Source organism: Hoplias malabaricus, chromosome 16 (genome assembly GCF_029633855.1).
Source record: "Hoplias malabaricus isolate fHopMal1 chromosome 16, fHopMal1.hap1, whole genome shotgun sequence".
Lineage (NCBI taxonomy): Eukaryota > Metazoa > Chordata > Actinopteri > Characiformes > Erythrinidae > Hoplias > Hoplias malabaricus.
In genome coordinates, this window is record NC_089815.1 from 9547397 (window position 1) to 9573374 (window position 25978).

At 39.7% G+C, this 25978-nt stretch overlaps 1 protein-coding gene across 1 annotated transcript; it reads right to left on the reverse strand.

The window, feature by feature from the left end:
• Positions 1–5527: 5527 nt before the first annotated feature.
• alx4a (ALX homeobox 4a) lies at positions 5528–25978 on the reverse strand. The gene is made up of 3 exons (XM_066646897.1): positions 25608–25978; positions 6698–6806; positions 5528–5845 (listed from the first exon to the last, which is right to left on the reverse strand). Exons 1-3 carry the CDS (start codon positions 25976–25978, stop codon positions 5528–5530), a joined length of 798 nt encoding a protein of 265 aa, XP_066502994.1.

Genomic DNA, 25978 nt, shown 5'->3' on the forward strand with positions numbered 1-25978 from the left:
TAACGTTCATAATTGATGATGTATTGAGATTGTGTGGTCGTTGTCTAATCTCATCGTAAAGCTGAGCTATTTTTTTCATGGTCGTTTCTGTCGTCTAGGGATGGAGCAGATGTCTGAGCTCTGTGAGTGATTTAAAGACAGGAGCCTGCGTGTCTGAGATAAATGCATTTCATCTCTATGGGGAGTGAACTTGTGAAGAGAAATATATTCCTGTTCTGACTCTTCCCTCAGTAAGTAAGAGAAAATCTGGTAAGGAGGTTTCAGCAACATGGAGAGTATTGGGAATGTCAGCGAAAGACCAATTACATAGTGAGAGCCAGATTGTCTGCAGCTCCTTTCCTTATGAAGTGTCTGTTTTTAGCCCCTGTGTGATTAGAGCAACTGTGAAGTACTGAATGTGCCTACAGCTCAAGCACACTGTGTATATTTAAGGCTAGCATGCATGTTTTCTGCAGTTTATCAGTAGTTACTTTGTGATTAGGCGTTGATATGCAGTTGAGACTTGCTCATTGAATATTTTCTTCTTAATCCAAGCTGTATGGTTCAGTAGTTCAAAGGTTTTATATAGGTTTTATGTAGGTATTTTTAAAAAACAAATTAATTATCCTGGGAATATCATAGAAAATATGCTTTGCTTCAGTATGCCACAAAAGAAGTCTGTATGTTAAACTTAATTGTTTTTATTGATCAGTATTTAGAGGGGGGGAAAAAACAAACAAAGCCTCACATAAAACATTGATATGAACAACCTTCCCCTAAAATGGTCAGATTTTAAAGGTCTTTTCCCATTGCTGAATGACACAATCCCAACCACATACTCACTGAAGGAAGTCAATCACCCAAAGTTATGAATCGAAGAAGGATAATAGACAGACTTTGAGAATGAATGCTGTTACACAAACCGTATCTTAAAATAGTCTGACTATTTTGAGTGAAAATTGTCCTAAGGCAAAGTGACTTGCACAAAACCATTGGGAGAACTGCAGAGTTTTTAAAAACATGGTGCGATTTGTAGCCGAGTCAAACATAATTATGGTTGAACTTGGTGATGTTTAAGATGGGCTTTCCATGTCAACACAAATAATTTAATATGACCTATAACAATGGGAAAAGATCATTAAAAAAATGACAATAATGAACATTTGGAGCTTGAGTATGAGCTGTTTATTAGTGATATTGTACCCAAATCAGTAATAACCCAAAGAAAAAAAAAAGCTCTGCTTGCAAATCAAATTTTGAAAACCGTAAGTGCAATAACTTACTGTTGTAAATCACACAATATATATAGAACATTAACAAGCTTGAAAGTAAATAATTATTCAAAATGCCATACATTTAGCTTGAAGCTTTGAAAAAAAAAAAAACACTTTCTGTAATGTTCATTTTCATACCAAAAATTCCCAAAACCTGCCATAGAACTAATACTAGCAATTACCTTCAGTCACACACAAAATAATATTAAATTCCTCACAAGGATACTTTACAACATATTAGTTACATTTACAAGGGTGTTTCTAAACAGCAAAAAATTAATACACAGAAATTTGTACATGCGCACACGCACACACAAAGCATTATATTATTCTAGTACTTGGATACGCCTGCTTCAGTAGTATTATAAGTGACAAGGGACGGCACAGAGATGGACTTCAAATGGCACCACTCATTTTGGGACATCTGCAGGCTTTTGTCTGACTATGTGTCCATTTGCGTTTGTCTTTACCCATACAATCTCTGTAATCCTACATTTTACAGTTTCACATAATAGGTTTGGTCTGAAGAAACTTTTCCTGAAATGTAGCATCATCAGACTTAATTTTCCTACCTCTGTTAGTCTGCAGAACAGATCAAAGTATATTCCATTAGACTACCCTCTGTGAAAAAGAGAACACAGCCATATTAGTGTTGACCTGAGCTTCTGTGGCTGAGCTCTGATAACCAGCTAAACCCCCTTCCCCTGCCAGTCAAAGATAGACTAACACTGAGCACAGACCTCTGTTCTGTCACAGAATCCATATCCGCAGATGTCCCCGTGTTAATTAAAAAGAGTGCCTGAAAATAAGGCTATGCATGGACTCATCGCTGCTGAGAGTCGATTATTTAGCCATGGGAGTGAGCCAAGCTCGGTGCAGTGTGGGACTTTGAAAGAGGAGCCATGACAGCTGAGGGGAAGCATGTGCAAGGCATGTTTGTTTTGCATTTACCCCGCACACAGCTGTGTGGACTGTCCTTTCTCAGAACACCGGAACGCTATAGTTGCTTTGCCCTCTAAGTAACCCCCTAACGGCAGGGGCAAGAGCAGTGAAACCTATGTTTCCACATTGCGGAGGAACACTTCAGGGATCTCAGAGTGAACAGCTAGTTGTCAGCACATCTATGAGTTTGTAGCTGTAATACAAACATGAATTGGAGCCAACATGGAACTGGATTGGTTTAGTGCTGTATAGAGTTACTGACAATGAAATGCAAATCATTGATGCACATGGGATTATTACTCTTTCATTAAGAGCTGCTTTTGCTTTCTTTTGCCTTTTTTTCATAGCAAAAATATATAGACATTCTTTGTGCTGACCTTGATCAAATGATTATATAATTTTGTATATTATTTTTAAAAGAATGTATTCCCTTCTCTCTCTTCCTTCCTTTCTTTCTCTCTCTCTCTTTTATATATAAAAGCTGTGGGGGATGGGGCAATCCATGGCATAATATATAATATATTTTGCCCTCCCAGCTTGTATCTACAACTGGATTACTGTCATTTCATAAATCATTTTTTCCTTACATTTGAGACCCTATTTTTCTGTCCAAAGAAAAACATGCATCACCAAAATAATAACCTGACAGGAGAAGATTCTTAATTTTAAATGGAGGTTAATGTAAAAAAGATTTAATTCCTAATCATCTTGGAGCATTTCTGAGAGAGGAATCACTGTTTTTAAAACGGTAGGATCCATCTCTGACACGGCCTTGGACGATAGAGCCGGAGATCCGGGGAAACTTGAGGCTGAAGTTGCATTAGGCCCGGTAGTTGGAGACATGGTGTATTTATATTTACGGAGATTCAATACCATTAACTCGTATATACTGCCAGTGAACTTCAGCAGCACTAAGGACCAAAATCTATTAGTCGTTGTATAAATTAAAGCACTATTAAATATAAAAAACCAAAAGGTCAGAGGGAGCTCAAGCCAAATACATTTTACTTCTTTACGAGCTCAGCACTTCCATTCCATTTTGGAGCATTTCTATTGGTCCATTCGTCATGAAATGATATGCAATGTGAAGGACAGCTGCTGTAAACTAAAAATCCGCAAAAATGGAGTTACATGTTATTCTTTGGACATTGACGATATATGAATAAAAAAATCTTTTAATATATTCAGGACCATCATAATATTCCCAGTACATCCAAACCTCTTCATTAAGCTAATGAAAGTAGCTTTCTCTAATTATACATTTTCCTGGGCATGTTAGGAGAATGTCTAATGACGTTTTTACACATATTCAATATTTAGCTCAGGTTAGGAGGTCAGACAGCCTTAAAGGAAGCCTGCTAGACAAGGTGGTTCTTATTTAGAAATTAGATATGGCTTGCTTAAAGGTGTAGCTGTAACAGATACTTCTCCCGATTCTCCAACAACAAAACCTAAGTAAATCTTGATGGAATGGAAAAATTATGGTGAATGAAATTCTATTCCTTGTTCTTTCGTTTCACGCACACTGCATGACTTCTGTTGTTCACTGCTATGTGAAGTCACTGAATAAGAGTGCTAGTGTCAAGTAAGAGGGGGTGCTTGATGCCCAGTGTGGCATGCTGGACATTTCTATTGCAAGGGTACTGCTGCCAAAATTTTAATGAAGCAAGGCTCAAACTTCAGACTGCTCCAGCACTCCATGTATCGTATTTAGACTGCATGAATATCATATATTATGATTGTGGGATAGCAGAGTCTGTGAATTTTTTTGTCAATTAAGCTAGCCAGCAGAATAATAATCATTTTACTAGATATTGAAATGGTCAGTAGATACATATTGGATTGATTTTTTTTTTCCCCTTTCCCCAAATTGAAATTCTTTGTATGTATTTTACTTTACGTAAATTCTCAGCACCTCTTTCCATTAAATTTACGAAATGTCACTACAGAGAGATTTAGCTTTTAATATATTTTGGCCACAGGTATGCTGGAAACTCCGTCTGAGCTATCGGGGACAATACTTCCAGCCAAATAGGTTGAGATTGTTTCCTCCAAAAGAGAATATAAGCTAGGGTTGAGATGTAGAAAATGAGCTAATATATTTCCACACATTTGTAAACGTGTTAGTGTAAGACCTTTACCTGCCTTTCAATGCCATTTCATCTCGGATCAATATTAATGTCATTAAGTGCAAATTGGTTTGCTTGATTTTGTGTACGACTGTCCACTTAGTCTATGTGGTGGGAGAAACTACATTCTCTTTACAGTGAAGTAGTATTTCACCGACGGGTTTGGTTTAGCTGGAGACATGATGCTTAATGCAGAAAGCTGATTAGCAGTAATGACTGGGCTCTACGGTGTTCTAGCACTCCTTGCAGATGAAACATAATCTTCTGCCTAAAGGCTGATTCTAGTTATTTCTGTCTGGAAGGCCCATCAACATTTTCCTGTAATCCAAGGCAAATGAAGTGTTTACTTTGAGACCACACTGCACCAGGCTGGGAGAGTTACCTATAAGAAATACTAATGGCATTGTCACTTTAAATTAACACCTCCTTCTCCTTGTCTTCATGGCCCATAACTCAGCAGACCTGCTGTGCCACTCTCTGGTAACACTGTTGCTAAAGTTTCCTTCCAGACTGTGGCACTGCACTACTAACAAACAGGCATGTATTAGATATCAAAATCAAAATTAGAATTCTGAAGTGCAATGTAGAAACATTTTGGAAATGGTGAAAAATGGTGAAAATACTTGCATTTTATATATTCCCCAATCTTAAATGTTTTAGATATGTAAAAACATATATATTTATAATTCTGGGGCAGAGTTAGAGTACATTTGGAACATGATTCTGTGGCAGAACAAGATTCAGGCTGTCTTCAAAACCCAATCTCTGTACATCAGATAAGACCTACATGTTCAGCTGATAAGTGCAGGGCTTGTATTTTTATAATTTTACATACTTTCCTCCCATTTTACACCATCTCTCTATTGCTGTCTCTTGTAGAGCAACCCACATCCTTTAAATTACCACAACTTCTGATCAATGCTGATTTCTAATAATCATCTCTGATTTCCCCCGTCTCTCAGATTTTGCATGAGAGATTGAGTTCACAGGGTTTGTGTGTCAGTTTTCTTTTTTTTTTTTTTTTATTTCTTTTTTCTATTATATCCTTCCCCCAGTCAGTCCACTCTCTCCACACATGGCGCTTGGCGTCAAGTTGATATTCACACACAGACTCTCGTTCTTGTTGTCATCATACTGCCTCATTTATATTACTGGGATTTGAAGGGAAGCTCAGAGATAATTTTTGCTGTGGTTGCCAAAGAATCATGTGGCCCAGGAGATGGCTGCACTGTGTTCTTTGGCTTTCATTCGAAGAGTGGCAATGCTTGATGACTTTCTGTCAGGGTCCATGTTAAGATCATATCCATTAATGCCAGTGCTCATGCCTGGGCTTCCAAAGAGACTGCCCATGTGGCTCTGTCCCATATGACCTCCAGGACTAGGCACCCCTAGGAAGTCGGACACTCCACTTGCAGCGTGGGGATGAGGGGTCATGCAGGAAGTGACTGAGTCACAAGGCACAACACAGCCTGGCACAGGTGACGCTGCACTGCCGCTACCTATCCATGAGGGGTTCTGGATCTGTAAAACAATGAAGAAAACAAAGTTACTTTGTGTTGTGCAGCTTATACTGTTCACAACTCAAACTACTCTGCAGAGTATTGAGCAATGCATTCTTGTATGACATTGTTGTCCATGACTTATATTCTTTTGTTTCCAAATGAAAAGCAGTGAGAGTGAGATTGTGTTCTTGTTCTGATATATTGAGTCAGCTGTGTTGCAGAGCCCCGAGTGGTTTTAAAGTCTGAGATTTATCGGGCAAATCGAAGCACTTGTTGTCTGTGCTCTCCTTCAACACCTAGTGTGCCTCCAAAGAGCAGCCCTCTTCTGCTGAAAAGAGGAGCATGGAGTGAATTGAAAGGGCAGTGGCGTGTACTGAGGCAGGGGGATCTGAGGGAGGGCTGCAGAGGGAGATGAAAGCCCTCTCAGGGAGATGCCCCAGATGTGCGCAGGGCTGCATTCCACAGCTGCAAGCCTGCTCCCCAAAGAGCTGCCTCTGCCCTCCCACCCTCCTGCAGATTCATAATAAATCCGGGGGATTCTCTCGGTCTCCTGCGAGGGCGTGTCTCGCTCGACTGCAGCCCTGAGGCTGACCTGACTCTAGGGCCAGGGGAGCCTCCAGCAGAGTACAAGGCGGGGAAGGGGCATAGAGGTGGCTTCCTTTGGTTCTACACAGCATTAGCAGTTCATAGAACTGCTTGTCCTTGTCTCTTTAGCTTTTCATGATGTCCAGAATTGTTGAAACTATCCTTGATGTGAAGATGTCTTACAAATCATTGTTTTGATATTCATTCAAGCCATTTTGTGTAACAGCCACTAAGACAAATTCTTGTTTCTATAAAGATGACAGTGGAGACATCGAGTTAACCGTACCTGAGCGTAGTTCTCAGGTCGAGTGAGAAGTGGAAGCTCGTAGGCCGTAGAGAAGTGTGTTCGGACCTGCTGCATCTGCCCAAAGCGTTCTCTCTTTCTCCACTTGGCTCTGCGATTTTGGAACCATACCTGCAGATCAGAGTTATCATATATTTAACAGACATTAGAGATCAGCATTAACAATAATTTAGCTCCCATATTTAGAAGAGGATATGTTCCTTAATACAATCTGAAATGTTTTTTTAATGATGAATTGTCATGACACTTGGATGTAAAAAAAAAAAAATCTTGATTAATGTCAGCACTCCTGGACCTGGTTGTCCCTGACCATGAAAAAGACTTGGACACTGATGAGTTTGTGATTCACTGTGGAATAAAATGGCCTGTTGGAGACATTCCAGTGCCTAGAGACATGGTCCAGCCACTCTGGACACAAAGCTCATGCAAAAAAAGCCTCTCTTGCAAAATGCTAGATTATTTTTCAGTACTTCTTCCTGGAAAATGTTCAGTGAGACCTGGCTGTTGTTTGATGTTGTGGGAGCTGACAGACTTGTGATGGCCTCCTCGGAGTTTCTTTCCTATCGAAGCCATCAGCAGCAGCAGGAGGTAGGGAGGGGAGTACAGGAACTCACTGGGGCCAGAGGCCTCTGAGAACTGTGTCACTCCTCCACTATGTCTGCCTTGATGGATTAGAAGAACGCTGTTGACTTTTTTTTTTTACATTGGGGGGGGGGGTGAATCACTGTCCAAGTGATTTCAACCCACAAACATTTGTAACAAATATTGAGTAGTGGAGTATGTTTGACACTTGCATTCTCTACTTTGGAATTTTCCATTTTTGCTTTCATCTAAAGGCATTTAGAGTGACTGAGCTCTTGCTGTTGTTTGCAGTGTAAATATTTCAAGACATTTTACAGATGCATTTCAAATCTTAGGCCAAAATTCCATTCTTCTCACTGTGAATGTGCTTCTATTTTTTAAATCTTTTTTATTTATTTATTTATTTTTTATTCTCAGAATGATAGGGATTCCAAATTGATAACTGCTTTTGTTCTGCAGCTTGAACTCTGATCTGGCCATGAACATCTCCCCATCCCCCCTCCATAGGCATAGGCATGCACATGTACCATGCATGCACTCACTCTCAATTATAATTCAAGTGAAGTATTAAAGTAATTCATCTAATTCCCTGGGCGGAGAAAACAATCAAAGAGAAGAGAGAAAGGCCTCTAATACAGACAATGTGCAGAGAAGGTCTTCACATGAGCTCTCAAAACAAAATGTTAGCAGATCTTGCGAAGTCTCATGCACAACGCCCCCCACCCATTTTCTGCTCAGACCGGGATAGAGCAATTTTCTCATGACAAAAGCGAGCTGTAATTACCTCTGACAACTGATCCTAAAACTGTTGTTTATGAGAGCATTATTATGTTTAAATTTCCATCAAAGGATGTGAAAGCGATCTAAATAGAGGCGGCATCTCAGATAGGTTTAAGCCTGGCGTTCTCCCCTTTGGCTAAAGAGCGAGACGTCATCCATGCTATCTGCACTCTGTGTAACCTGATAACACTTCGCCTCTGATTGCACTTCATGTTGTGATTGACATCAGAGTCCCTTGACATTGCATCATATGTTTATAGATCTCATTTGTCCAGGAAAGGCAAACGTTTCTGAAAGTATCAGTTGTTTGGTGTTGTTTTTTTTCTGTTTTTCTTCAAATAAATGTATTTCTATCAGCCTAAAAACAATAAACAATTCTGAAAGTGTGTTCCTGTTGCTAGCCACTAGTTGCCTGCCAGCAGAAAAGCAGAATTTTTGTAAGAGATGGATGATTTTTGTATGTAATGGATTGTGCGAAATAGTTGTCCCCATTTTTTTCCTGTCCCTCACTCAAGGTTTATCTTTTACTTTGACACTCTTCCCCTCCATAAATCTGAGCAGGGAGCTGGGAAATTGAAAAGCGAGATGGGAGAGGGTTCAAACTGGAGCTTGTTTTCATTTTATGTTTAATTTCCTGACGCCTAAGCCCCTGGCTTTCCGACGCTGCTCCTCCAACCCCTGAGAGGCGTGCAGACAAGAGGGGCGGACGGATTCCCTCGCTCCTCTCCACTATCAAACACATGAACCAATGCAGAGGTATGTAGAGTTTCTGCTCTCACCAAAAGCACATCTTTGAACCAGGAGAGACAGGGAGAAAGGAAAGGTCAGAGCTTTGAAGGAGGATTGTTTAGGAGCATAGTTCACTCAAATATGTCCCGCAAAAGTCTTCCTTCTCTTTTCCCCTCCGTCTCCCTCCCAAGGACCTTGCTGCTGTGTGCATGCTGGGTTCTGCCAACTTGTACAATATTGTTTATTATTTTTTCTTTTTTTTTCTGAACATCTGCTTGGAAAGTGGCTTCTTTTAAAGCAAAAATGAATCTTTGTATGTTGAGCACGCGTGGTAGTGACACGGTAATTGGTAAAGACGTTGACAGCTAAAGCAGCTTAGAGGCTTATTATGGAGCTTTATTTATGTTCCAGCACTGGAGGAGAGAGAACAGAAACACTAAACTCAGTCCAGCAGAAAAGGGGAAAGAGCAGCTTTGAAGTCAGGAGCAGCTTTGAGGATTGATAGTCTGCTTCTGCTGTCACTCAAATTCACCTTCCTTTAAAAAAAAAAAAAACATTTGTACTGTCAAGACTCAAAGCAAATTTAGGCTTGATGTGAAAAAGATATGGGTACTACTTTAAATGTACAGAGCACATGATACAAATTTAGAATCATTTAATTAACTGATTTGTTCATTCGTTAATATATATTGTTTTGCTTTGAAATCATGCATTCAAATTCTCTTATAGGATTTATTTGTCTGTTTTAAAAAAGGACTGAGCACTAAATTGAGTCGGACCAGTCAAGCGCTTTGGCCAAATTGGCCTTGTGATGCGTTTTTTTTCTTTCTTTTTTTTCTCTCCATGACATTTTTATATCCATTTCAAATAATTCTGTCATATGAAACTGCTGGCTGCCAGGTAGAGACAGATTTTGAAAGCTATTAACCTTTGACCTTTAAGATGTATCTGGCATGCACACATCTTGCTAACCTTGCATTCACCATTTGGTTGGAAGTGTAAATCAGCAACTCTATGTGCTCCACTTTAAAATTTAGATTTAAATCTCAGAACCCATACTGGCTCCTAATTTATATTTGAATATCATTTGAAAGGTCCTGCATATTTATTATTGCATATCATTTATAACGAGATGTAACCAGAGCTATTTTTAGTTAGTTCAGGTCAGAAGGAGGGAAAAAAAAAATTAAAAAAAAAAAAAATATATATATATATATATATATATATACATACAACATTGCAACAGGTTCAGTGGACTTAGTAAAAGGGTCTTTATATGCAGAATTTCACTGCTGTCTTTTTTTTTTTTTTTTTTTTACACGCTGCTTAGTTTTAGAAAGACAAATATGGAAATGCACTCTTGGAATGCTTCAGAAAGCCTTGCCAAACTAAAATGCATTTTTATTATTGTTTATGTCCAGAGTAATGGAGACATTTTAGGATATGAGCAAACCTCACCACATCCAAAGCCTCAAGCCAGGTTCTCTCACCTACCCCTGAGACTAGGGAGGGACACATTCTTTCCTGAGCAGGACATTAATGAAAAACAAACAGTGTAAATCCTGGGGTTCTAAGTAAAGCGTGCATGTGGGGTTGGGCGAGGGGTCTCCCTGTCTGTCAGTCAGTGCTGGAATGCAGTAGTAGTCATGGAAGGATTATATGCAAATATGGGGGAGAGGTCTGGAGGGTCAGAGGTTCTGGTTTTCCAGACCCAGGTATGGAGTTGAGGTTCTGGGGAAGGTTACAGCTACAGAGCGTTCATCTACACAGTGCATGTATATGCTGTCCTTTTTACTCAGTACAGAGAAAATGTCTGGTATCTTTAAGTGCTTTGAAAAATATTGGCTGAATTGCAATTTCAAAAAAACTCAAATTAAAAAAAAATTCTCAAGGGAAGCAATATAAAAACTCAAATGAATGGGCATTTTACCTGCACCCGTGCCTCTGTGAGGTCAGTCCTTAGTGCCAACTGCTCCCGGGCATACACATCAGGGTAGTGTGTTTTTTGGAACACTTTCTCGAGCTCTTCCAGCTGGTAGCTGGTGAAGGTGGTACGATTGCGCCTCTTCTTGCCCTTGTTGCTTTCTCCCTCTCCCTTGTCCAAGGGTGAGGCCAGTTCTGAGCTTGGCCTCTCTTGAGGGCCCTTGGCTCCTGGTTCCTTCACACTGAGGTAGCTGCCATCCATCCCTGCGGGGTCAGTGTTTGGGGGCAACTCAGACTCCGTTAGCCCTGTGTTGTCTTTACCTGGAAATGTAAGGAGAAGGCAAAATAAATTAGAAGTGGCGAACTATTAAGTGGAATATACTCTCAGACATAAAGCATGTATGTGTTCTTCAAATCACTAAAATGATCTCATTTACAGTATGCTCTCAGTGTGGTGATAAATTTAATGGTACATATTCAGTACCTTTTAGTTAAGGAATATAAATATACTATATTCTATATTAATTGTAGAGTTATGAGTTGTGTTTATTTTATATGCTCCATTTCATCTCCAGGACTTATATATTATTGTATTATTTTACACATTTTCCTATTGAAATCTTATAAATATTCACTGGAGGATTGAAGGAACTAAAAAACTGGATAGTGCTGCTGTTATTGAAACAATCATTACGTCGATGATAGAGTTGAATGGTCATGAAAAGCGTAGAATGACCGGACAAGCTGTTGGATTTCAGGACCGAAAGAGAGTTAGGTACTGATATATATATTTATTTACTTCCTTTTTAACTCTTAAATATGCACATGCTTAATTTACAGATATTGAAGCGTAGTTCATTTAGTTTTTAAACCATGAACTATTATATTTTGCTAAATTTTTTGATAGGTCAGTTTTATGCCTCAGGCAACAGTGTGTGTCAGAGCTGTGGCTTTGTGTAATATCTAAACATGTCTGACTTGCTGCAGTTACGGCTGCCAGTCTCAGCTCGTAAATCAAGAGCTCATATGAAACAGATACCCTGGCTGTAATTGCAGACTGATAGAAAATTGCAGGTTCCGCTGCTCTGCGCCAGGGTTCTCCTTAGTGTTTGCAGTCCTGCAGCCAGGGCAGACCTCTTATATGCACAGAGCCTGTCCCTCTGGTGCACCTGGTAATAAGGCCAAACTAACCCAGTGATAAGACTCTGGAGTGGTAATTTTTTGTGTCAAGCCACTGGAAACACATGGCAGCTCAGCTGTGAAACCCCAGGCAACATATTGGCCATAAATTTACTAATAGCTGAATCTTAGCCTGCTTGTATTGTACTTCACATTCAGTTTTATGTGCTACAAAACCTTGTCAGCACCCTAAATGTTGTTGCTCTTGAAATGGATTTGTGAAACAGCAAAATCCAGCCTCTTGTTGGGCTGTATATATAAAAGTCAGATTTGCAGATCAGGTGGATTCCATGCCCTTGACGATGCTTACCTTCTCTTAATGGGGACATACCAGTGATAAACCTCTCCACTCATAGAAGCTAGAAATCTGGCCAGTGGATGGCCTTCAGATGACAGCCAGTGTTAGTGTTAGCGTAAGTACATCGTGAACTTCTCCCCATGGAAGTAATATTTTGCCGAATTACTGTGCTAAGAGGCCCCTGCACTTTTCTTTGTACTTTTGCATTCAAATACCTGACTGGTTAAATTCACCTTAGCAGGATAAGCTAGGATTTGTGTGAGTGGGACTTGAAGGATGTAGAAGCTTTTGGCTCTGTAAACAATCAGTTACGTCAATAAATAACCAGAGGGTCTGCTATTGCTCCAGTCTGCAGGGCACGTCGTGTCTCAATAGGGCTGCCTGACTTCACTGGTCACTGTGGCCTCAGTCCTGACAGACATGGAGCCAGGCCTGGGGGCATAATGGCTCCCACATTGCCTCCTGCCCAGGACTGACACATCCTGTTAAGTGAGAAGGAGTGAGTGTATTTATTTGAACATAAATATTTTCGGCCCATGCCTTCAGATGCCTTGTGCCTCTTGCCTCCACATGGGGAAGGCTGTCAGACTGTTTGAAATCAGTGCTTGGCGATCAAAGACTCTTGTTGATACCTTATGTCACTGAGGGCTCTTGGCAGACGTAGGGTATTGTGACAATCCCGTACTTGTTATCCAGTGCAATTGAGCCAGGCGGCGAGGCTTCTCCATAGCCCAAGGTGAACAGCAGTTGGCCGCCCCTGGAGCTCCTCCATATGGGCGAGTAACATGACCTGCCTTTTAGGCATGAAACCTCACTGCAAATTGTTTCTGTCAGAATGAGAAGGTTTTGCAGGGAATTGTGGTTGAACAGTGCAGTAAAAGGGCAGCACAGACCCAATGGTGAACTAAGGCGTTACTGTTTATGAAGAACAATTGGGACTGTAGAGGTCATTGTGACTGTGGTAGAATAGCTTTCTCCCAAATGATAGTGAAAAAAAGTATTTCTTTCGTCAGCTTTATAAATGTCTTAATATTTGAGCCACTGCATTAATAATACAGAAATATAAGCATTTATTTAATAGAGTGTGATCTGTTAGTTCTTGGTTAGGACCTGTATTCTTGTTTAAACTTAAAATTATTTTATTTTATTTTGATGACCTTGATTCTACCATAATTTTCCATTTTATCAATTCCACTTACCATATGCAGCACATTGTAGTTCTGTAATTACAGACTCTAATCAATCTGTGCTCTATACTCTGTCACCATGGTCTTCAGATTTTCAGGGGCCTTGAAAGACTGCTGCAGAGCAGATATTGTTCCCGACACTGCAATTACACTGTCATGGATGTGGTGTGTTAGTGTGTCCATCTGACACAGATGCAGTGTCAGAGATAATAGCCCATCTGTTGCCGCACAGTTTGTGTTTGTCATTCTTTAGTCCTTTATCACTGGTCACAGGATTGGACATTGGTGGACTATGCTCACTCCAACAGTGACTGAGGTGTTGAAAAACTCCAAAGGCAATACTGTGTCTGATCCATTCACACAAAAGCAACAATCACTAACACACCAGCACCATGAGTGTCTCTACAGCGCTGAGAATGATCCAACATCCAAATAATACCTGTGGTCCTGAGCACTGAGGTACAGAGTGAACCGTTGCTAACAACAATGCAGAGTAACAGATGGAATACAGTCTGTAAATGCAGAGCTGTGGAGGTGAGGAAATGGAAGAGTGTAGACATTAAGAAGCCATCTTATTGTTTTGGCTCATTATATATAAATGTATATATTTCTTTCAGTGTGTACATTTCCCATTTCACAGAAGTCTGCTCTGCAACCGTGTTTTTAAACACAACCTTGGAACAATTTTAACCCTGCTTCAAACTCTGCACATCACCTCCAATTAGAGTGCGCTGACACAGAAAGCCAAATCTGGAGATGATTGTTTTTCTTTGTCTGCCCTAACCCTAGGAGACAAGTGACAGACTGCATCTACCCTGAGAGATCTCTGATCTAAAGGTACTACATAAATTGCCTCTAGTTGTTCAGCAGTTTTCATCTTGATTGCATTGCCGTGACTGGTGAAGAAAGGCTGCAGATCTTGAGAGGGAGTTCATCAGTAGGTTAGTAGAGGGTGAGGTTCAGCCGTGGGACTAATTGGCTATTTAACCTGAGTGGATTCACACCTGCCTGCATAGCAAGAATGGGGCTTGTAAATCCATTTTACTGCATCTACATTTACCTCTGACTTTGGAGCAAGGTCTCTTCAAATGGGCTGCCATTCGATATGTTCAATAAAGGCTTGAGAAAGGGCACCCTATATATTTTCCATAATCTATGCATGAATGCTTCAAACAGTAGTTCCAGACCTGTGTGCCCTAAAAAGGTGCCTTTTTGCAACAGGAGACGCCAGAGACTCCTGGCCCGTAAGATGTCAGTGCTTGACCCTTTGAGTTAGTAAGGGTCATATCTTTACAAGGGGTAGCTATTTAGTCCCCGTTGGAAACGGGGAAATACATCAAAGTGTAATTTAACTGGCTGTAAACCGGCAGGGCATCCCCTAAGCTTTTTATGGAATTTGATGGGCAGGGTCAGGAGCTGGCAAATAAAAGAAACACTATAAATTAGGCACCCCAGGGTTTCTGTGAAGGGTTAATGGCAAAATATTACACAGACCCAAAAAAAAGGTAAAATATTAAAACACATAAACTAGAGAATAGGGTGCATTCAGAATATGAGCATGATCTCGGGGCATGTGCAATCCAAGTTTTGACTGCAAGCCGAGGGCTAAAGGAAATTTGTGTAGACTGTTTGTTCTGCTCAGCATTTATTTGTGTCTCTAATTGGGTTTGTTTTCTGTTCTTAAAATATAAAGAAAATCGTAATAGGCAGCTTAGTGCTATGAAGCCTAGCCAGCCGCCTGAACCTTCCTTTTTACGTTCCAGTTATTTCAGGCTCTTGCCGGTGGATGCGTAGACACAGGTCTTAAGCGTGAAGGATAGGGTGAAATATGAGCTGACATGGCGGGGTGGCAGATGGAAATGATGGAAAAGGTTTTTTATTGGTGATTGTGAGCGTTACGCCACAACATATAAGTAGAAGGACTGGCTCGTTAGTAAATGTTTGCCTGCAACATTATATACAGTCCTGGAACAAATAACCTGCCCAAAGGCAGATGTCACCGCTTCGGCTCTGATAAATTTGGACCCCCTCTCTGGTTAAGGGTCCAATATACTGCACCCTGACCACAGGGATAGTTTTACCATTCTTGTGTTTTAGGTTTTGCGGATCACCTAGCATTCCTTTGTTAAAACTTTGTTTTCAGATCTCAAATACTCAACAGGAAAGAAAGTGCTTGTGGTAGAGGCTAGTTATGTCTCAGATGCTGCCAACTGGAAAAAAAGCACAGTAGTGAGAATCTGATAGGTATCCACAGAGAAGTCCAAACACACCGCTAGACCTGAGGGAAGATTTATCCCAGCAGGCAGCAGCAAAGAGCACATGCTGTGCAAGAAAACACAGCATTTCCTTAAAGCCTCAGCTCATGATAAATCACTCTCTCTCTCACTCTCAACTTATCTAGGGCTCTCTTAGGCCTAAATTGACTTAAACTAGAGAGTTTAAAATCGAACACTGGTCAGCAGCATGTTATAGAGGTCGCATGTAGCATTAACACAGTCCAGAGTCAGTCAACCAGGAAATATTTGACTCAATACAGAGCAGACGTTCTTTACTAATTCTTGTCTAAATTTATCTTTGGTAGCATGTCTTTTCCACAACTGTCTGTGTGATCAGGCGTGGTGCATTGCTCAAAAAAATCAGGTTTAAAAAAGCCCTGTTTGAAAATAAAGCTTTGGATAGTTCAAGCTGTGGTTTTCTATGGAACATCCTTTAAAAACAGGCACGCGGAGCATTGCCACGAGTTTCTAAGCACATCAAACGTGTTTGCTGCAGTGATTGCAGTTAAAACTTTTAAAGCAATTTAAGCAGCTCCCCTTACTCCATTTCTCTCTTCACTCAATTGTGTTTGTTTAGCAGTTGACATTATAGTTCCTATCCCTCAGTGAAGTCTGGAATCTCCCCAGCAGCATTTAAAACCACAGTGGGGCAATGATGTGCTTTACGAGTGTAATGGAATGCTATAAGAGGAAGAGCTGATCACTGTCCTTTGAGCTTGTGGTGGAATCCAGTCCAAACCATACGTACTACTAAAAGGTGTTTTTACTATTCCTTTGTTCTGAAGTGGCTTTCTGATTTGTTTAAGGCTGATTGCATGAAGCAAATCCATTAAAACCCAGTCATTCTTTTAGTGATGTTTTTATATAGTAACATGTAGCAGTGCAGACGACCCCGTAGTGCTTCCTTAAATAGATTCTTAACTAATTCACAGCAAATTAAGACTGGCTTTGGTGGGTTTTGCTTGTGCATAGCCGTCTGTAGTGAGATTTGAATGTGGCTCTGCTGAAGTAGTCTTTTGAAGCGATGTTTGCCTGCATTCCAGTTGAGACTAATGTAAATTGCATAGCCAAAATTTGAGCTAACTGGTAAAATGATCCTGAGTCCTTGTCACCGCTTCTTACACTAACAGCCTGCAGAAATGTGCCTTACTTCATGCTACGGTGTACCTCTGCGACTGGTTCCCATTATGTTCAACTTGTGTTGCTTTAAAGAAGGTTGAAGTAATTGTTCATAGTTAAGATGGTCACAGTGACTAGACTTGACAGAACAAAATGGCGTTTCATCATTACAATCACAAAGATATAACGGTATCTATTTATCTATCGATATATTAAAACACTTTTGTGAATCACTTTGGATAAGAGAGTCTGCTAAATGCTGTAAATGTAAATATATCTCATTCCTAATCAACAATAAAACTGAAAGTCATTTTAGTTCATTTTTACCTGAATATTACAGTCTTATAATTTACATTTCAGTGAAATATCAAACAATGTCAGACTTTTTCTTTTAATGAAACATTATAGCGGCTATTATGTTGTGAGATGATTCCTATGGATGCTTAATAAGCTTAGAGAAACATTACGTACTGAGGTTTGTAATTAAGCTCTTTAATAATAATAATAGAATATAAAGCTAATGAATCTTGTAAACATTTCATTATGTACTGAATATTTGTCCTTGTTTTAAAGCACTGTCTATAAAATGAAAGTGGTAAATGCACAGAGTCACAGCATGGGTGGAATATTTAATCCAGATTTTTCATTCCATTTCTAACTTTGTTAAATCCTATATTTTACAGAATATTAATTGGCCAAGTTCATGTCTGCTATCACATAAAAAAATGAAAAGCTTCTTTGTCATGCACTCTCAAAACGGTGATTTAATGCTTGTGTTATCCTTATTTTACCATAATTGTATGGGACTAACACATGTGAAAGCATGTTTACTTTTCTCTACTTTTCAGATAAATGATAAATTGTGTGTGTGTGTGTGTGTGTGCGTGCACACGTGTATCTATCTCACTCTCTCTGGTCCTAAGGGAAGCCTACTAAGACAAAAAGTCTCTTAAATTAGAAATTATATTTCTCCTCACTCTGGGGGTTTTACTACTTGCTCTGTGCTGTGTAGCAGATGATTTCACATGAACAGCATTAATCGAAGTGCTAGGAACATGTGTGCTCAGTTAAGGGAGGACAGGATCAAATTATTCATGCTGTGTGTTGCTATCTGTGTGATAGCACATGAGGAAAAGTCCAAAAGAGCTGCTCCATTTATATTGTTTGGCTCTCCTTACTTGGCCATGATGCATGCAGCCATATATAGATACGTCCTGTTATAGAACGACTACGAAACACTCAGGTAAATATGTAATAGCATGGTAATATTGACATGGAATTCCCTAGGACCTTAAATTCCAAAACAAAGCAAATTTTTTAATGGATTGTGTCTAAATATATTGTGGCTAAATGCCTTAACAAATGCTAAATTTTCAAGAAACTGGGTAATAACAAAATAAATATTACTAAAGCGATTGTTTTGATATTCCTTGTTTAATGCTTGAGTGCTCTCCATCTGGTGCTAATTCACATCATCTCAAATCGTCTCAAACTATCGTCTATTGATTGAAACTGAGTAAAGAATTATGGGACAACCCCACCCCCCACCACTCATAGCGATTGGAGTCCCTCCAGAAATTTTATCAAAGCCAGAGCTCTAAATATGCGCTTACCTGTTATAAAGAATACTTGTGTCTGGCTGTTGGTACCCAGCTGGGTCAGTGGACTACAATCACACACAGGCCTCAAGTTCTCCCACAACAATCTGTGACTCCCTACCCCCGTCTCCAGGACTTTTCCACCTTTTATTCTACTCAAAGTCATGTTCCAGTTCAGTTATCCTGTGGGACTGACTTTAGGTGGTGATGAATGCCACTGTGAATTACTGGTGGATCAACAGTTTATAACGGTTGTTGTTATTGAATTATCCGACTGTCCCAATCAAGCACGAGCTCACATCTTTCTCTCCCTGAGAACTTCAAGTGCATACGTTTTCTCCTACACTGTGTGGTACTGTACGTTACATTTACAATTCAGTTGATCGAAGCCCACAGCTGAAATGCTTTTGCCCACAATAAGGTTTAAGGAACACACTTAAGTCTTGCAGCAATATGTGAATGTGTCATGAATCATTCTTTCCAAATTAAGAGTTTATGAATGCACTTAAAGCTTGCAACAATGTGTATGTATTTGTGAGGCATGGTCACAAAACCTAAACTATCTATTGCGCTGGACACAGCGCATTCAATAAAGAGGTTACATAGACTAGTCTCTCCTTGAAATCTAAGGGCTTTGATTTTGTGCCTCCTCTTTAAAGAAGTATAAAAAAATAACCAGGGGGACTTGGCAACTAACATCTGACTCATATTAATGATAGAGGGCTCCTGTAGTGTTAGAGAATTCCAGTCATCTCTCTGCTCTATCTGAATGTTTTAACTCAGCGATGTGGTCAGATTGGGGACGGACTGAATGTTACAGGGCTCTGCCTACTGCTTTCATAGTCTGTTTTTGTATTGCTATCAACTAATGAAGAAGAATCAACCTGGCATGCTTTTGGAAACCACAGGCCTTGCTTTAGACTGGATGGTTTTTAGGGAGGACCCAGTTTGTTACAGCTGAGCTGTGTGTAATGTTTATCATTTACCGCTTTGTATACTACTAAGATTACACTGTACAAAGTTAGACACATTTTGCCTCAGCTGAACTACAACTTTCATGCATTTTTTTTCTCATCTGAGCTACTTCACAAAACCTCTCAATTTTTGGTTTGTTTATTGTTTACTTTCTTGTTTATTTACTTGCCATTTCAAATTAACAGAGGGGTAGATGCCACTTAAGAATGCCTTACATCTGCCCCTGGCCTTTCAGCTGGTTCACTGTGCACAGATTGATCTTTCCCTTATATCTGCTGCAAAACATTCTCATCAGAATTAAAAAGCAGAGCAGCCCTACACTCTCTCTCCTTTACAGCTTTTGGGAGTAAATGTCTTGAAACGTGTTTTCAATTTGTCAGTTGCAGCACACCAACCTTTCCAGATCAATTACAGTGATGCATTCACATACTGCCACCACTGCCCCCCCCCCCCCCCCCCCCACTCCCAAATTATCCCCCTAACCTGAATGACTGTTGGAGCTCCTCATTTTGGCCTGTTTAGATTTTTTTTTTTTTTGAAGGCTATAATGCTCAGAGCCATGTCTTTTGCAGTAATCTACCCATTTTGTTTGGCTGCCTAATTTAAAGAACAGGATATTGCCTCATTTAGTAAACAGGGTAACAAAAACATGTAGGCTACCAGCATTTAAAAGTTGCCAATATTAAAATGCTCCTTAGGTATATAAATAATAATAAAATAACCTGAATATAAAATGCTCCTTAATTCTGACCTGTCGTGCTGTTTGATGGCACTCTCACTTTGAAATGGAGAAGCTGTTTTAAATAAAGAGGGAATTAGGGGAACTATAGCTGACTGCTCATTTTTAAGTTGTTTTCTTTTGTGCCTTATTTTAAATGCTCCTTTAGGTCAGAACGATTTAACGGTTTTATTGCGTACTCCACGTAATGGAGGGAACGTTAAACGAACTATAACAGCTCTCGTTTGCTTTTGTCTGCTTGTGTAGTTGTTTACACATTGTCTGGTTGTGAATCGCAGTATATTACAAGTCATGTGTTGAGTAAACAAACACAATACTTAAATGAAATACGAGGGTATTTTTCCAACTTGCAGGGAAGCTGCAGTAAGATTTACTGAACTATTTTACACGAACGCCAACATTAATTGAAATAGAATAATATGCATTTAATTAAAAATCCACCACAGTATAATTGACAGATTATGGAGGTGCTCAGTGGAACTAATGCGCAGTTACTGCTGTGTTCATTCCTCATTGCTGTGATCAATTTCCGTTTAGTTTTTCGTTGTGTTTTACCGAGTGCCTGATGTTCCTCGTTCTCGTCAAAGCGCCGCTGTTAGTTTAAATGAAGTAGGGCTTTAATGACATCTGTGCCGCAGACTCTTCGGTGTGTATCTGCAGGAGAACTGCGTCTGGCCTTTACACTCATTATTTCACACTTCATTTTACTCCTTATTATCCCAGCATTATTATGCAGCGCACAATGCGACCGCGCGCCATTTAATCGTCCAAGCGACCTATTGTCAGGATTTTCTATAAGAAACTATTTTAAAAAGTAGTGCTATTAAAATTATTGTTATTTATAATTGTAATTATTTATTACTATTCTTTCTATAATTCATATATTGTCTGTAGCCGCTATATCTATTTTTTCAGTATTATTTTCTAAAATATTATGTCATTTTTCTGTTATTTTAGTGCCATTTCGCGTTTTCATTTAACTACATTAATAATAATAAACAACAATATTAAAGCAATTCTAGAAGTACGCAAACCTGGGTGGGACCGGGTTAATTACCATGTAGAGAATCTTATATTTAGCACTAAGGATAAAATGTTTCTCGTCATTGACCAGAAAAATATTTAATACAATTTAAAGCACTTTAATTGCATATATGTTTATATATATATTATGTCGTGTGTGTGTGTGTATAGATAGTGTTGATAAGTATTTTCATCTTTGATAATTTGATAAATTAGGATTTTATACTATAATAGTGTCCATTATGAATGATTACATATATAGAACATTTGTATTATTATTATTATTATTATTAGTAGTAGTAGTAGTAGTATCACCATCACGTTGTATCACGATGAACCTAATAAACTCAAACCAGCTTGAGGCGCTAAAATTCACTACTGAGCTCTGTGTCAACTCTGACAGCTCAGTGAATGCTCACTTTCCTCATGATAATCAGCTGTATGTACATTCACACATGGGCCGTAAAACCGTGTACGAGAATACTGTGTGCAAAACTTAGTGCACATTCTGCTGCAGAGTCTAATTAGTGGACAAGCATAAAATACATAAATAAAAAGTGTCAAATCTTGCACAAGGCAAATTTTTGGTTATTTTGCTTTGTTTAAATGTAGGAAACAAATATTAATGGTACACTTGTGTTCTTTGAACTTATTTCATATATATATATATATATGCTACTCTGAATGTGTGTGTATGTGTGTATATATATATATATATTTATACACCAAATATAGTATATTTACAACTTTTAACTGTCCATCAGTGAGCCAAGTAGAGTCTGTGTCTAAATTCTCAAAGTGAGTCTTGGAAATAAAATACACTATTTCAATGTTAGACTCTTGACTTCATGACATAGGTAAGGCACTCTCTAGGAGCCTTTTGAGACTGATGCGGTATCCTTCTCGCTGTAAACCTGTGTATAGTCTCCGCAGATGTAGTTGATATTTACGGCTCTGTTTTTCCTTCTTTTCTGTAACAGCTTACAACAGTAATCATGTCAGATATAGACTAATGTAGTGTTAGGAATCTTGGCCAGATACTAATTAATGTCACTTGGTATGGTTACCTGAACATGGCCAGCGTTTTTCCCAAATACACACGATCCATGACGTGCAGAAGAACTCACCCTGAAGCGGCTGGAAGCTTCTGAAGGAAATGTGCTTCTATTTTACATTTTTTTTTTGATCCAGCGCCTAAAGCTCTGTTGCACACGGAGCATGTTATTCCGGGTCCGGATGCTCAAACTCAGTCAGAAACGACCCTGAGTCTGGCCGGTTTTCAGGATCGCTGTTTTAGATTCCGGCTGCTGTCAGATAAAGACTCGCGACATACTTTACACTTTCCGCACTCAAACCTCCGCTTCTACCTTAATGAAGATTAGCAGGTCAAGGTTTTTATTTATGTTTCTTATGTTTCTTCTTTCTACAGAGCTGCACATAGAGGGTGTTATTGCAAGTTGTTACTGCTGAGCACAGGTGTAACCTACATTCATATTCCAGTGAAAGCATTGACTCTTCTTCCTTCAGTGATGCCAATATATCAATGTATAAATACTCCAGTGAACATATGAACTAGTATTAATAAATAACTCACATCTACTGAAAGTACTAATGCTGAATATTTATCTAGACTTGGGAAACGTTGATCATTACTGATGAGTTTACATCTAGCTTATACCTCAGTGAAATTATTGGCTAGTACTGCAGAGAAGGTTATACTCCAGTCAAAATACAGACTACAAATAATCTAGTATGTTTAGATACTAGCTCAGAAGGAATTGTTATTGGAAGATATAGAAGTTCCCAGAAAATACAAAGCAAAAAAAAAAAACAGAAGGAAAAACTTCAAGATAAATTAGTATCTCCTCGACCACTGGATGACTAGTTGGAAATTCCCCCAGCTGTCTGAAAAGTTCGCAAATTTGCACTGGGACCTAAAACATAATGCTAAAGCCCCAAAATCACTGACCAATCACAGTGAGGCAGAGCAACAAAACAGAATGAAATTAAACCCCAAAAGGAATTAGCAACTAAATATGAATTGCTATAGTGGAGTTAGGTGAATGTAGCCTTAGATACGTTCACTCCCAAACAGTCGAGTAAACGGACTTGTTTATGCTCATCTATACTCGACTAAATATAAATAAATAGTGCTGCTGCTGCTGCTGAGTCATGGTCATCAGTGCTGATTCAGCATTAGGGTTTACACTGTGCTGGTTAATGACAAAGCATTAGTAAGTATTACTCCTTTTAGCATTCATCACTAAACAACAAATCATAAACTACAGGGAGAGTTTGACCCTCCAGGCTCGGAAAGAGGAAAGCTCGTCAGTAGTCTATGTTCATATCTAAGAAAACCGACCAGAACAACTGTACAGTATTCAGAGGGAGAAGAGGCACCGAATATTCTTACCGCTACTAAAGACATAAGGAAACATTTGCAGACGGGTTTCATGGAGACTGAAGCAATTCCTCACTACAAGTCACTTCTGTAAAACAGCACAACGATGTGTCTGTTTCCAAGCCGCGTTAAAGCCGTTATGAAGTATGATAAATTAAACCTCTTATCCTCCGACTTATTTTATTACACAGAGGGCATAAATAATAAGAGGGTAAGAGAGCAATAACAATAGTTATTATTATTATTATTATCGTTATTATTCATTATTGTTATTAACAATATTAATATCAACATTATGTACTATATTTATGTCATAATTACTGTATTAGGTCTTTCCCAGAATGCAATTTTATTCCGTTTTATTATTGGTGGGGGAAGATGTTTATTACAAAATAATATTAATATTAACATTTTTTTTACAAAAAAGAAAACTTGCTGAGTTCTATTTCCGTTTTAGTTACCGTACACGGGTCTTTATTTCTTTCTTTTTTTACCGCTTCTCCGCCATTCTTTTAGAATCAGCTCAGCATTTTCATATTTTCATAATATTTCTCAATCTGCTGCAATTATAAAAACTAAAATAAACCAGTCCCTCGTCCCTAAAATTACTTTTGTTTATTCATTGAATTCGTGGCAAGGCCCCAAAACGCTGCTGGTTTGTCGCTGGTTTATAAAGTAAAGCTGGAGCTGAAAGTGAGTAAAATCGGACGCGGCGGACACCTGAAAAGGTGTTAATTCAATTGTCCGATTCCGCTGCAAGATGAAGGATTGTAATGCAGATTATCGCATTAATTCTAATTGAATTCGGTGCCGCACTGAGAGTGGAGAGTAATGGCGTTAGTGACTGCGGCGCTTTCGCTCGGTAAATGTTAGCGCAGCGACAATTGCGATGATGTGATTATCAATATTAGAGCAGAAATAACGCCACAAGAACTGCATTGGAGCTCCGCCTGTCCTCCTCAGTTACTCACGTCCAACTCTCCAGCTCTACCTTTCATATGTACACCCCAACTATCTCTAAAATCCAGCTATCACTAAATATCTAATATAAGTAATATCCTCCAAGTCTGGATAAACCTCAGCTAAATCTAATATCCAGTGATTTGTATACATCTATTGATATCTAATAAACTCTAATAAACTACTATTTCTAACTGCCAAAAAGCTCTCCCGCTATCGCTAACCTCAAGATATCGGTAGCCTCCAACTATGTCTAACATCCAATTATTGCTAACCCACTGTTGCTAACGTCAAATTAAATTCCAACTTACTCCAATTGTCGAAACTCAAGCAATGTCTAGCTTCCAACTATCGCTAACATCCAGATATAGACACATCAAATTGTTGCTAACTTCCAGATATCTTTACCCACAAACTATCGCTAACGTCCAATTATTGCCAACCTTCAGGCTGCGGCCTACTGCAGATATAGCGGAGGGCGATTACAAACTACAAGACAAACCTAATCTCTGGTTTGTTCACACACACACACACTATAAAGAATAAAATCAAAGTTACATACTCTTCGTAGAGCTGCTGGTAAGAGTGTCCCGAAAGCTGCCACAAGACTGGAGTTCATGCAGTAACACACACACACACACCCACACACACACACACACACAGAGCTTCAAATCCCAAGCGGCAAAAGACTCCAAGCATAGCACACACACAGATTCCAAGACGAAAACATAAGCATAACACAGACCGTTATAAGCATTCTTATGTTGACACACGACTCACTCGCGCGACACACACTATTTCCACATGCACCCCCGCACACTTCGTGGAAACACCTCTTCACGCACACAAGAACACGCTCGCACACTTAGACATTCTGATTTTACACTGTCGCAAGGACACCGTTTTAAACCAATCTAAAACGCGCGCGCGGGCATCCGTCTCAAACTCATTCCTATTTAAAATAGGAAATCGCGCGCAGACTGGCTTCACGGTGCCTTACGTCTTATGCACGTGCATACACTCCCAAATTCACAATGCACGCAGGAGTGCGATCTCTTTTTCAAAAACGCTCCGAGGAAACTCTCTTCCCCTCAAGCAACACAACACAGCATCCCTCGGCCACACTCTTTCAGACTCACCGTAACAGGAGAGGAGCGCTCCTGCGCCGTTGTGCGCGCTCTCTTGATGCGCCTTGCCGCTCTCTGGCGGGGTTTTGCACGCGGCTCTCTGCATGAAGAGGTGGTATTTGTTAAAGGTGGCTTCTCCGTCCACGCTGGACTGGCACTCTTGCTGCTGTTGTTGTTGTTGTTGCTGTTGTTGCTGGAAGGGGCTGCGCGCCTGCGCTTTGGAGCTGGGGAACGCGGGGCTGTATTTGGCCTCGGTCGCCGAAAATGTCCTGAACGGATGCGCGTGCTGCTCGCGAGGAGCCTGCGGTCCGTAGTACGGCTCCATGGAGCTCATATCGCAGTATGAGACACACGTCTCAGCGTTCAT

Excerpts from the sequence above, each read along its gene's own strand:
- alx4a (XM_066646897.1), bottom strand. The coding sequence starts at position 25,978 with ATGAACGCTGAGACGTGTGTCTCATACTGCGATATGAGCTCCATGGAG. Across the intron at positions 6,807-25,607 it reads TACGGTGAGTCTGAAAGAGT|AGCCAAGTGGAGAAAGAGAG; the intron begins GTGGCCGAGGGA and ends CCAAAATCGCAG. Across the intron at positions 5,846-6,697 it reads GACCTGAGAACTACGCTCAG|ATCCAGAACCCCTCATGGAT; the intron begins GTACGGTTAACT and ends ATTGTTTTACAG.